Genomic DNA, 12,888 nt, shown 5'->3' with positions numbered 1-12,888 from the left:
AGAGAGTGAGGGGGCGTGAGGGAGACAAGAGAAAGGGAAGAAAGACGAGAGCGTGAGAAAGAGTGAAAGGAAGAGGAGAGAGAGATAGTGAGGGAGAAAGAAAGAGAGAGAAAGGGGGGTGAGGGAGACAAGAGAGAGTGTGAGAAAGAGGGAGAGGAAAAGGAGAGATGGAGAGGGGACAGAGAGATAGTGAGGGAGAAAGAAAGAAAGAAAGAAAGAGAGAGTGAGGGAGTGTGAGGGAGACAAGAGAGAGGGAAGAAGAGAGAGAGTGAGAAAGAGAGAAGGGAAAGAGAGAGGGAGAGGAGAGACAACAGGGAGTGAGGGCAGAGGAAGATAGTGAGGGAGAAAGAAAGAGAGAGTGAGGGAGTGTGAGGGAGACAAGAGAGAGGGAAGAAGGACAAGAGCGTGAGAAAGAGAGAGAGGAAGAGGAGAGAGAGATAGTGAGGGAGAAAAAAGAGAGAGTGAAGGGGCGTGAGAGATAGTGGGTGAGGGGGTGTGAGGGAGAGAAGAGAGAGGGAAGAAGGAAGAAAGCGTGAGAAAGAGAGAGGAAGAGCAGAGGGGGTGAGGATGGAGAGAGATAGTGAGGGAGAAAGAAAGAGTGAGGGGGACATGAGGGAGACAAGAGAGAGGGAAGAAGGGAGAGAGTGTGAGAAAGAGAGAGGGGGAGAGGACAGAGGGGGACAGAGAGGGAGTGAGAAAGAAAAAGAGAGGGAGGCCGAGGAGAGAGGGGGAAGAAGGGAGGGAGTGAGAGAATAGAGAAGAGGAGGAAGAGAGACAAATGGAAGAAGTGAGGAAGAGCGAGAGTTATGAATGAGGAAAAAAAAGAAGGGTGGAGGTTGTGAAAGAGGGGATCGAGAGAGGGGGTGAGAAAGAAAGAAAGAAAAAGAGAGAGACAGGGAATGACGGCAAGAGAGGGGTCAGGAGAGAAGAGAGAAAGAATAGAGAGAAGAGGAGCGATAGAGACAAATGAAAGGATTGAGAGAAAGAGAGAGAAGAGAGTTAGAGATGAGAAGAGAAAAAGGGAGGAGGAAGGATGTCCAAGAGGGAGTGAGAAAGAAAGAAAGAGGGAGTGACGGCGAGGAGAGGAGTAAGAAGGGATAGAGAATAGAGAGAAGAGGAGCGATAGAGACAAATGGAAGAACAGAGAGAGGAGAGGGAAAGAAGGGATAGAGGATAGAGAGAGAGAAAGTAAGAGGAAAAGAGAAAAGAAGAGAGACAGAGAGGGGGTAGAAAAAGGTAGGAAGGGATTGAGAGATAAATGCAAGAGACAGAAAAAATGGAGTAGAGAGAATGAAAGAGTGAAGAGAAAGAGAGTGAAAAAAGGCAAATATAACTTTAGTTTTATTGTTTTTTTATTTGAATTATCACATAGAAAACATTCAGTATCCGGAATGTCATTTTTTTCTCTTTTAGTTGCAAATGTTTTTATTTTACATTTTAGCTCTTTTAAAAATATAAGACACCATTTCAGTTTTTTAGCATTATAAATCTCTGTTTTTAAGACATTTTTACTCCAGACTATTCAAAGCAAAGCCATTATATACACATTAGAATCTTGCTGGAACACATATTTTCATTAGATTCAAGCAAATATGAGAGGACAACAAACTGCGTCCTAGTGAGGAATCAGCAAGTCAAAATGTCAAGTTTTAGTGTGTACAAGTATTAATATTATCACAAAATATCACAATTTATTTTTATGTAGAAAAAATAAAAATAAATTGTGAGTTTAAAGGTGCACTGCATAACTTTTTTTGTGGTTGCCATGATCGTGGTTGGCTGCTCTTGTGGCTGACTTTTTAAACAAAAATTTTGGTCTTAAATTTTTTTACTTAATATTTTGGGATTGTGGGAGTATTGGATTGTGGCGACCCTGTTTGGAGATAGCTACGCTTGCCAGCTAGCTCTGAAATATTAGACTTTTTACACCAAATATGGCTGAAGATGATCCAGAGGAAACACTTCGAATCAACAGAGTGGAGAAAGAGTTAGGTTTAGAAGAGGCTTTCCTGTTGTGGGTCCAGATTTTACCTGGCTCTGCAGGACACTTTTGTCCTGAGGGCTGTTCCTCTCCTCACACTGCCCTGACACTGGACCTGATGTCTCTTCCTGTTGAGCTACACTGAAACTTCTCTTTGAGTTCTATTATTCTTGTATTTTACTGCCCAATATTCCACAGTATGGTATTACACATTTCTGACTAGGATGCATTAATGAATTGCCTGTAAAAACATGTAGACTGTTTGCAATTCAACACTAACATCTCCATGGAGACAAGCAAATGGCAATTCCTCCACTGTAAAAGTTACATAGTGCAGCTTTAATTCACTTTCATTGCCCCAAATCCTCAAGTCTAGATTGTGACTATGAAGTATTGTAAAATAAACAGACTCATAAAAAACAGTTTACATTTGGGTAAAAATTTTGGAATATATATCAAAAATAATTATCGATAAACCAATAATCTTGGCGTTTCTCGTTATAAAAAGGTGAGTTCAGCAGTGTCAGTAAGAACATTATGTTACCCTGGTCATTTGACTAAAATGCAAATCATTTCCGCAAAACTTCAGTGATCCATCATTTTATAATCTCATACTTGTGTAAGCAGGTCCAGAACATGTATCTGAGTTAGTCATGTTTAAAAGTTACTACAAAAACCGGAAAAATACAATCTTAAATAAGTTAAAATGGCTCGAATAACATTTTTATTTTCATTTGTAGATTTTAGAGTTGGCAATAAAATTATGTATTTTTTTCTTTTGAACCGATTTTAAGTTGAACTATATATACTTATTAGTACTATTTTAAAGGGTCACTAAGTAACTTTTGCTCAATGGCATTAACCTTAATGTATCTCCATGGAACAATGAAGATAAATTTGGGGCGACAGTGGCAGTGGCCCCCAACCCGAAGGTTGGAAGATCAATTCCCCCTCAGATCAAGTTCTGACATTGTGCTCTTAGGCAAGTGTCTTTAGACTTCACCTGCTTTCCCACGTATGAAAGTGGTGAGAGCTGGTGGTGGTCAGAGGGGAACAGATTAGGAGCTGCACTTCTGTCAGTCTGTCCCAGGGCATCTGTGGCTTTAAAAGCTCTCCACCGCTAAGTATGGAATGATACAATAATGACTGCAGTGTAGTACTTTAAAGGCTTTGACAAACCTCTAAAGCACACTGTGTAAACGTAAAGCAGTATTATAAGTATAAATTACAAGTCAGATCTGTGGAGGTGCACGTTCACCCACATTTGTATGTTTCCATGGATTTCAAGGTGTTTTTGAGCAATATAAACACCTGTAACTGAGTGAATGCTACATTTAATGCCATGTTGTGGAAGATTCCAGCATTAACCTCCATAGAGACAAGCAGGAAATAGACCCCTCTCCAGAAAAGTTACACAGTGTACCTTTAAGTACTAGGGCTGTAACGATATCCAAGTCTCGTCTCGATATTGTCATGGTATGAACCTCACGGTACGATATTTATTGTGATATTTTGTGGAGGCTAACAAAACTGTTAATATGCTACTTTTTCCTCTTAAAATGCCTTGACAAGACTTAATTCAAAGAACTAAGACTTAAAATTGCTTAGAACAATTATTTCTCCATGTACTCTAGACTGAAATGGAGCAAAGGATCATGGTCTATGATCTTAATGGTCTTAATTTAAGCAAAGAGACTTGATTCGATATATTGTGACGGTCCAGGGTATTATTGTAAGAACTGATGATACGATATCACAATATTTCAGTTATTGTTACCTCCCTCTTAAACACTATAGGATATTTTAGTGGAATGTTACTTTTGTACCATAGATATTCTTTCTCTTAACCAATCAGAATGTACTTAATCAAGATAAATAGAACTTATTCAAGGGACCTTAACTTACTTAAGACATTTCAATGTACAATACATGTGGTGGTCCAGATCTGGTCCGAGTTCGGTTCTTGAGTTCTGGTCTGAGCTTGATCCTGGTTAGTCCCTGATGGTGGAAGCAGTGAGCTGGATCAGGTCAGTAAACTCCAGGTTAGGTTAGCTCCAGTCCTGTTGAGTTGAACCTGATCTGGGCTCAGTATTCCAGAGCTGTGACTTTGACAGAAGAGAAGATTTTTCCAGCGCTGGTGAAAAGAGGAGACACGAACATGTCCATCAAACTTCTCCAGATGATTTTCAGTGAGGGCAGGATCATCAGGACACTGTGTATGCACGGCATCACCAGCCTGAAAGAAAGGGAAAACAGAATTACTACTAATACTACTACTGGTACTTAATACTACTACTACTACTACTACTGGTACTGCTACTACTACTACTACTGTTACTGCTACTACTAATACTACTACTACTACTACTACTACTACTACTACTACTACTGTTATTACTTCTACTACTGCTACTGTTACTGTTACTACTACTAATAATAATACTACTACTTCTGTTACTACTACTGCTGCTACTACTACTACTGTTACTACTAATACTAATACTAATACTACTACTACTGTTACTGCTACTACTACTACTACTAATAATAATAATAATAATGTTACTACTACTGCTGCTACTACAAAGACAACTACTATGATAATGACTACTAGGTTTGCAACAATGACGATGATGACTACAACTACAATGACTATTACTACTACAATGACTATTACTACTGCAACAATAACGACGACTACTACTATTACTACAATGACTAGTACAATGACTAGTACTACTGCAACAATGACGACGACGACTACTATTACTACAATGACTACTACAATCACTACTACTACTGCCACAATGAAGATGACGACGACTACTACTACTACTACTACTACTACTACAATGACTATTACTACTGCAACAATGACGACTACTACTACTAGTACAATGACTTCTACTACTACAATGACTACTACAACTACTACAATGACTACTACTACAATGATAACCACTACTACTAGTACAATGACTACTATACTACAACAATTACAATGATGACTACTCCTACTACTACTTCTACTACTACTACAATAACAACCACTACTACTACAATGACTGCTACTACTACAATGACTACTACAATAGTACAATACAATACTACTACTGCTACTGTAGCTGTAACTTTGAAATAGCACACTTTAAAAGATAAAAGATATTTAAGAAACAGAAGAGGCCTGTGTAATGTGCAGAGGCAGCTCAGTCTACAGTTTTGGTGCACCATTCAAATTTTTTAAAAACAAATAAAAGTAGTTTAAAGTGGATCCTAATGTGCACGGGCTCCAGTGAGGGGAGGATCAAATCAGGGCGATGCGCTTGTATTTTCAAGTGCCAGGACTGACTCACCCCAATAAAGTGTGCTACAGTGATCCATCCGGGTGGTTACAAAAGCCTGGATCACAGTTTCAGAGTTTCAAAGTGATGTTGTGCCAAAAGGTACTTAACTTTTACCATCTGCCTAAGGTGGAAGAAGCTGGTTCTTACAAGATAACTAAGGTTTAAGTTGTGAATCCACTTTAAAATCTACGTTTACAGTCTCAGGTTTAGAAAAATGACTAGTGCACTGTGTAACTTTTTGGTTGGGGGTCTGTCATCTGCTTGTTTCTATAGCGATGTCATTTCTCTACCTGGAATGCTCACAGCTCTACCTTACATTTTTTCAATTAGAGTTGTTTTTATAGCTCAAAAATTCCAAGAAAAACAGGCATTCTGACAGTGAGCGGGGTTGCCTCTCCGCAGATCTGACCTGTAACTTGGTCTGTGAAACATTCCAGAGTCCACATTTGGAGTGAATTTTGAGCAAATCCATCTCTCTTCTTAAACAGTGAAAAGAGATGCCATGTTTCCACAGAATTAAACCCAGGGGTAGCAGATAGAATGAAAAAAGAATAGGGCCTAAAATAGATCCCTGTGGTACCCCATACATTAAAGGTGTATAGAAAGATTCAGAATCTCCAAACTAGAGCACAAAAATACTACTACTACTATTACTATTACTACTACTACTACTACTGCTACTACTACTACAACTGCTACTACTATTACTACTACTATTACTACTACAATAATTTCACGTGTGGATCAATACAGTTTATGTAACTTTAAGTCTACTGCAAGTACTACCGTTACTAATGCTACTACTACTGCTACTACTACTAGTACTACTACTCCTGCCATTGCTGCTATGACTGCTACTGCAACTACTACTACTACTACTGCTATTACTGGTACTACTACTATAACTACTACTGCTTCTACTATTACTATAATTATTGCTACTGTCAAAATAATTTCCCTTGAGGATCAGTAAAGTTTGTCTAAATTTAAGTCTACTGCAACTTCTCCCACTACTACTACTACTGCTCTTGCTATTGCTACTATTACTTCTACTGCAGCTACTACTACTGCTATTACTGGTACTACAGTGACTACTACTACTACTGCTTCTGCTATTTCTACTGTCCAAATAATTTTCCTTGAGGATCAGTAAAGTTTGTCTAAATTAATAAAAAGTCAACTGCAACTACTACCACTACTGCTACTACTACTGCTGCTGCTGCTATGGCTACTATTACTGCTACTGCAACTACTACTGCTACTGCTACTGCTATGGAACGTCCAGATAAACATATAACATTTGTCATAAAGGCAGAAAAAGACAGAACATCTAACTTAGTTTTGTATTTGTGATCAAGTAGACTGAAGTGCATCTGTTTTTTGTTGTTGTGTTTTTCGTTGGACGCTTCACCTTTAGCTCCGCCCAAACCACAATGCTGCTCTTTGATTGGATAAAACCAGTGGCGGTCCCAAACGCAACAAATATCAGAAGAATGCACACTCCCCTCAGAGAGATCAGGAGTCTAACCCACAACCTCTTTACTGTAAAAGAATTAATAGTCCCTAAAAGCTGTTTTTCCGTGTTGACATTTGAAGTTACCTCAAATAACCTGTGGAAAAAAACAAATCTTCTGCACCTCTCCCCTCCGTGTTTGTGTACATCTGTGAAGGAACCCGTGCACTCTGACCCCACTTCCCGTAGTTCAAACGTAAAACTTTATTTAAAAATGTTCCAACCAACTCCTAAACTGCGGAAAACTAACAGCTATTTTCCCATTTTCACACAGGGACTACACATTCCAACTACTTTCCACTGCTGGGCTGGAAAAACTACTTCATAACTGCAGTAATAGTAAAGGTCTATACTTCAAAACTGTGGCAGAGTGGTTAACTTGTCTTCTGTCTCCTCATGTTTTGAAAAAAATTTGGACTTTTTTTTTTCTTTTTTGTCATTTATTGAGTTATTTTCTGAGCTGAGCCTGAGGAGAGGCCGCAGGTGTAAATTAACCCTCTGACTCTGATAAAAATATGATTTATGGGAGAGGTGAACTTCAGGCCACGTCAAGGTAAATTTTTACAGTTTTGTGTTGGAAAAAGCATGGAGGCCTGGTATGTTTGTGGTCAGGGTGGCAGAGTGGTTAGCCCTATTTATTCTCAGATCCTGGCCTAGATTTGGTCCACTGCTACTGACCAGGAGGTGTAATCAGGAGTTGCGGTGTAACGATATCAAAGTCTCACGATACAATGTCACAGTATGAACCTCACGGTACAATATTTATTGTGATATCATGGGAAAGCTCACGATATGGTGGAGAGGCTCAAGATTAGGGATGTAACAATATCCAAATCTCTCAGGACGATGTTTTCACAATATACATCTCTCGGTATATTTATTGCAATATTTTGTGGAGGTTAACAAAATTGTAAATATGCTACTTTTTCCTCTTAAACTGCCTTGACAAGATTTAATCCGAATAACTAAGACTTAAAAGTGCTTAGAACTGTTATTTCTTTATGTCGTCTGCACTGAAATGGAGCAAAAGATCATGGTCGATGTAGTTCACTGTCTTTTTTTAACTATTGCTGCACCATAACTCTGAATTTAAGCAAAGAGACTTGTAATTTGATATATTGTGGTGGTCCACGATATTACTGTGAGACATTTGACGATACGATATCACGATATTTCGGTTATTGTTACAGCCCTAACCAGGAGACAATGAAGGATGGGCCAAATATTTAGGATTCATACTGGTACAATGGCCACGTTTACATGATGTTTTTAAATTCCAAACTACTTGCTCTGAATTAAATAGTTCGGAATTAAAATATTCTCCTTCGAGTTTACATGGAAATAATAATTCCGAATTGAGGTTTACATGGAAAACACGTTAAATCGCTTTTATTTAATTCTGCTCAGCGTCTGGGGGTGGGGAAGGGTTCTGATCGGACAGGAAGACAAATGTATTTTTGTCCACCGGAAGAAAACACACACTTCAGCTGCTACTGGCTTTTCTGTCGTCTCAGTTTGTCATTATTCCATGGACACAAACATGATCCAAACTATTTTCGCAGTTGTTCCGATGATAATTACGCAGCAGCTGGAGAATTTTTTTATCACGCTTTACGTCTGTCAGCGGAGGAGGAGAAGGGAAGAGTGTCGGAGAAAGGAGGAAGAAGACAAACTGAGTCTGCTGTACCTCAGACCACTCCCACATCCCGCTCGCAAATCCAAAGAGACATGGATGGAAGTCCGAAGCGACGACTGGTAGAGCTGGATCGTCCGAATCGAGTCAGAAGGGCGACCTAACGAGCATGCACTGAACAACCGCAATTATTTTTAGAAGAATAAACATTTACGTGATCGAGGAATAAATTAATTCGGCTTTAAAACTGGACCAGCCACTTAGTTTGGAATTAAGTTTAATTCCGAATAATTATTTTCATTTGGAATTAAGTGTTTACATGTTCATGGTCTAAAGCAGAATTCATTTTTATTCAGAATTAAAGCTCTCATGTAAACGTGCCACACTGTTACTACTACTACTACTACTACTACTACTACTACTACTACTACTACTACTACTACTACTACTACTACTACTACTACTACTACTACTAATAATAATAATAATAATAATAATAATATTACTAATTGGGTGGCAGTAGCTCAGTTGGTAGAGCATTCGCCCACTGATCTAAAGGTTGGAGGTTTGAATCCAGCTCTCAACATAAACATCACAGGTTGAGTGGTCAGATCCACTGACCCACAGGTTGACTGGTGTGATTCCCACAGATGAATGCTGTTGTTGTGTCCTTGGGCAAGACACTTAACCCACCTTGCCCACAGTGTCTGCATACACTGGTGTGCGAATGTGTGTGTGAATGGGTGAGTGGTTCCTTGTTGTAAAGTGCTTTGAGTGCCTTGAAGGTGGAAAAGCGCTATAGAAAAATGTGACCATTTACCATTTACCAATATTACTACTACTACTACTACTACTACTACTACTACTATTACTAATATTACTACTACTACTGCCAGTACTCATTTCTAGTAGTCATGTCTACCTGGAAATTAAAAATATGCTCTTATACTCCATCTCCTCTCCTTTCTTTCTCCCTCTCCCTTTCTCTGTACCCCCTCCATCACTCTCTCCTTTCCTCTCTCCTCTTTCTCCCTGCTACTTTCTCTCCTCTCCCCCTCTGTCCTTTTCATTCTCTCCTCTTTTCCCCTCTTTCTCTCTCCTTCCCTATGCTCTGTCACTCCTCTTTTTTCTTTCTTCCTCCCTCTCTCTGCTTCTTATTCCTTTTTCTTCCCCCTCTCTCTTCAGTTCTTACTTCTTTCTCTCTCCCTCTTTCACTCTCTCTCCTCTTTATATCAATCCACCACTCCCTCTCACTTTCTCTCTCCCTCTCTCTGCCCCTCCTTCCTCCTCTTCAGACTCTTGTATTTGCTGTTCTGTTCTTGACGTCAACTTTGACACAAACTCTTCAAATTCTTCACATTTTCAAACAGGGCCAAGTATTCACCTCGGGTTTTTCAGCTTCTCTTTACAGCAGCTCATTCAAAACATCGCCGTTAGTAACACGCTAAACACGCCGACAGGATATTTACCCCAACAGTGTTTTCAATCTCCTAATATGGTCAAAGGTGTTATCAGAAATACCACGGCTATGATGGCAAACCGCACTGCCACTCTGTTTCTGTCTCTGGGCAAGGCACTTCTACACATTCTAGTCACAGAGATCAGGAGTCTAACCCACAACCTCCGTACTGAGAGGAGGAGGCGGGAGTAGTTACCATATGTGGATGAGGCTGAGGATGGCGAAGAGCAGTCCCAGGACGAAGGCCAGGGGCACGGCGAGCAGAGTGGTCAGGAGGCGGTAGAACACGAACTTCACGAGTTCGAATCCGGCGTGACTCCAAATCCAAACGCGGTCGAAGCTGTGGGTCGACGAAGGCTCCGCGATCACGTCCTCAAACACCACCTGCACGCAACAGCAACATCAGAAGGTGGAGTTTAGGTTCAGTCCTGGTTCAGTTCTGGTTTAGTTCTGTTTTATTTGACACCTGTCTCTTACTATCTTTTTTGCTACTTATTTAGAATTTATTTTGTCATTTATATTTTTGCTCTTTCTTGTTATATTATTGTGATGTGTGAGCTACTGTGTCCAAAAAATTTCCCTTGTAGATCAATAAAGTTTGTCTAAGTCTAAGTAAATCTAAGTCTTAGTCCGTAGTCCTAGTTTAGTCCTGGTTCAGCCCTGGTTCAGTACTGCTTTAGTCCTGGTTTAGTCCTGATTTAGTCCTGGTTTATTCCTTAGTCCTGGTATAGTAGTGGTTCTGTCCTGGTTTAGTCCTGGTGTAGTCCTAGTTTAGTCCTAGTTTAGTCCTGGTTTAGTCCTGGTTTAGTCCTAGTTTAGTTCTGGTTTAGTCCTAGTTTACTCCTGGTTTAGTCCTAGTTTAGTCCTGGTTTAGTCCTGGTGTAGTCCTAGTTTAGTCCTGGTTTAGTCCTGGTTTAGTCCTGGCACTGAGGTCACTCACTGTCAGCTCAGTCCACAGACGAGGAATTCCTCTAACACTGCAAGTCATTATTTTTAGAGGGATAACAGTCTGGTCCCCACTCCCTTCATCGCACCTCGAGTCAGAACCAAACACGATCGTCCAATCACATTTCTTCTTCTCAACGAACCATGTAAAACAAAGCAGCACCTAATTTAACAAACAAAACTCATCTCACCTCAGATTAACAGTTCAGTGCTTTGCTCTTTGATTGTGCAAAAAAATCTGTCAGATCTTTCCCTTTTTTCCTCGTAAGCAGCTGTATTTGTTTTGATACGGACGGTCCATACGTGTCACTGATTGGCTGATCCACCTGTCAATCAATCTCATCTGAACACTCACAGTGACCAGACCTACATCTCCAGAATGATTTAAAGTGTGTTTTCTGAAACCCACGCAACAATAATCACTAGTTGTGGTTGTTTTAGTTTTTTCCCCTCATCACTCACGAAAGCAAGAAGCGAAGTGTCGTGCTCAAGGACACAAAGACAGCATACATAGGCCATTAGATGTTTCATTGGAAGCTTGGAACATATCCGGATTGTCATGTCTGGGAGTACAATTTCAACTTGACTTTCTCTTTGTCTCTTTGTTTTTGTAGTAGTTGTAGTACAGTACAGGTGCAGCAGCCAGTGTACTGCAGTATTTGGTCTTGCTCTGTGCGTGAATGAGTGAATATTTTCCATGTAGCAGAGCCCTAATTCAGATTTGGAAACTACTTTACTCCGAATACAAACAACACGCACTGCTCACTGTTTCCATGGGCTTATAGTACTCTGATACTTCATTAAACTGCACTCAGAGTTACTACAACAAAACGTATTTAGAAAAGAAACAGGAGACGGGTTGTTTCACGGGTATTTGGTCGCCTTATCCAAACATTTTACGCATGAATGAGCATTTCAGCAACACCACTCACTGTATCCACTGTATGCACTTTGTTGTGATCACTGTGCCGCTTTGTGCCGCGTCGCGCTCTTTACGCCTCTGACGCGCGACACTTCCAGGTATTCACCGCGCGGAAAAGTCATTACCACAACACAATACGGTTTTACAAGTGCGTTTAAATCATCCAAATGTATCTGACAGCCGCAGTATTTCCGCGCTTTCACTTTTAAACTTTGTTATGGTTACCTTGAGGTGCGCGTTGATGTCCTGCGGGTCGCGTGTGCCCGGCGTATCCGCGTACAGCGCTTGTTTTCCGGATAGGATGGGCTCGATGGATCTGTTAAACTCATCTTCGTCCATAATGATGCTAGAATCCAGCTTCTCCTTCTCCAGACCCATCGCGAAACAGCGGGCAGAGGCGAGGAGTCAAGCCGCCGCTCAGTCCTGACGCACCGCTCCTGGCAGACGTGCGCGCTCCCGCCTCCAGTTCAGAGCGCGGAAAGCACGCAGCGTGGGGGGCGCGCAGAGATGAGTGACGCTACTGTTCACGGAGCTCCCGGTCATTAGCTCTGCGCCAAGAATAGATTTGATGTTTGGATAAAGAGACTACTGCAACAAATTATGAGAGCAGAGTGACTTAGACAAATTAAATGGAAGTTTACAGTAAATGTAGACGTCATCCCAAAACAAAATCCACTTTATATGGTTGTCAAAAGTATCGAAAATCAGATACTACTCGATACTGAAACGAATAGGACTGAAACTAGATACTCATCTGAACAGGTATCGATACTGAAAAAGTCATATTGACAGGACAGAAATGAACCTTGAATAGCTTTAGAATGATCTTGAGCTGTATCAGAACAAGTATAAGAGCACGTAGACTAAGATACGCCCATGGAACTACCTGGACCACTCAGGGATTACACACGTATAAGACCACATAGGAATATAAAATACTATGACTTTGGCTATGATTTAATGTATTTTAATTATCATGGAGGTATCAGAATCGGAGTATCAAGTATCGAAATCAAGTTTGAAATTTTAGTATGGACTGTACTGACAGTCTAGTCCAGACCTGGGCATTGTACAGCTCCCAGGCAACATAC

The 12,888-nt window shown here is 40.5% G+C and overlaps 1 protein-coding gene across 1 annotated transcript; it reads right to left on the bottom strand.

The window, feature by feature from the left end:
- Nucleotides 1-1,334: 1,334 nt before the first annotated feature.
- cav2 (caveolin 2) lies at nt 1,335-12,223 on the bottom strand. The gene is made up of 3 exons (XM_020919181.2): nt 12,023-12,223; nt 10,127-10,314; nt 1,335-4,217 (listed from the first exon to the last, which is right to left on the bottom strand). Exons 1-3 carry the CDS (start codon nt 12,173-12,175, stop codon nt 4,067-4,069), a joined length of 492 nt encoding a protein of 163 aa, XP_020774840.1. The 5' UTR covers nt 12,176-12,223; the 3' UTR covers nt 1,335-4,066.
- Nucleotides 12,224-12,888: the final 665 nt, after the last annotated feature.

This window comes from Boleophthalmus pectinirostris, unplaced genomic scaffold (genome assembly GCF_026225935.1).
Source record: "Boleophthalmus pectinirostris isolate CB_2022bp ecotype Guang Dong unplaced genomic scaffold, ASM2622593v1 HiC_scaffold_2, whole genome shotgun sequence".
NCBI classification, from domain to species: Eukaryota; Metazoa; Chordata; class Actinopteri; order Gobiiformes; family Gobiidae; genus Boleophthalmus; species Boleophthalmus pectinirostris.
Note: the sequence above shows the minus strand (reverse complement) of the source record. Positions and strands in the feature narration are given on the sequence as shown.

What these genes read in the sequence shown, in the direction of transcription:
- cav2 (XM_020919181.2), bottom strand. Translation starts at nt 12,175, where the DNA reads ATGGGTCTGGAGAAGGAGAAGCTGGATTCTAGCATCATTATGGACGAA. An exon ending in ACATCAACGCGCACCTCAAG is followed by an intron (nt 10,315 to 12,022) that starts GTAACCATAACA and finishes TGTTGCGTGCAG; the next exon opens with GTGGTGTTTGAGGACGTGAT. An exon ending in CTCAGCCTCATCCACATATG is followed by an intron (nt 4,218 to 10,126) that starts GTAACTACTCCC and finishes CCTTTCTTTCAG; the next exon opens with GCTGGTGATGCCGTGCATAC.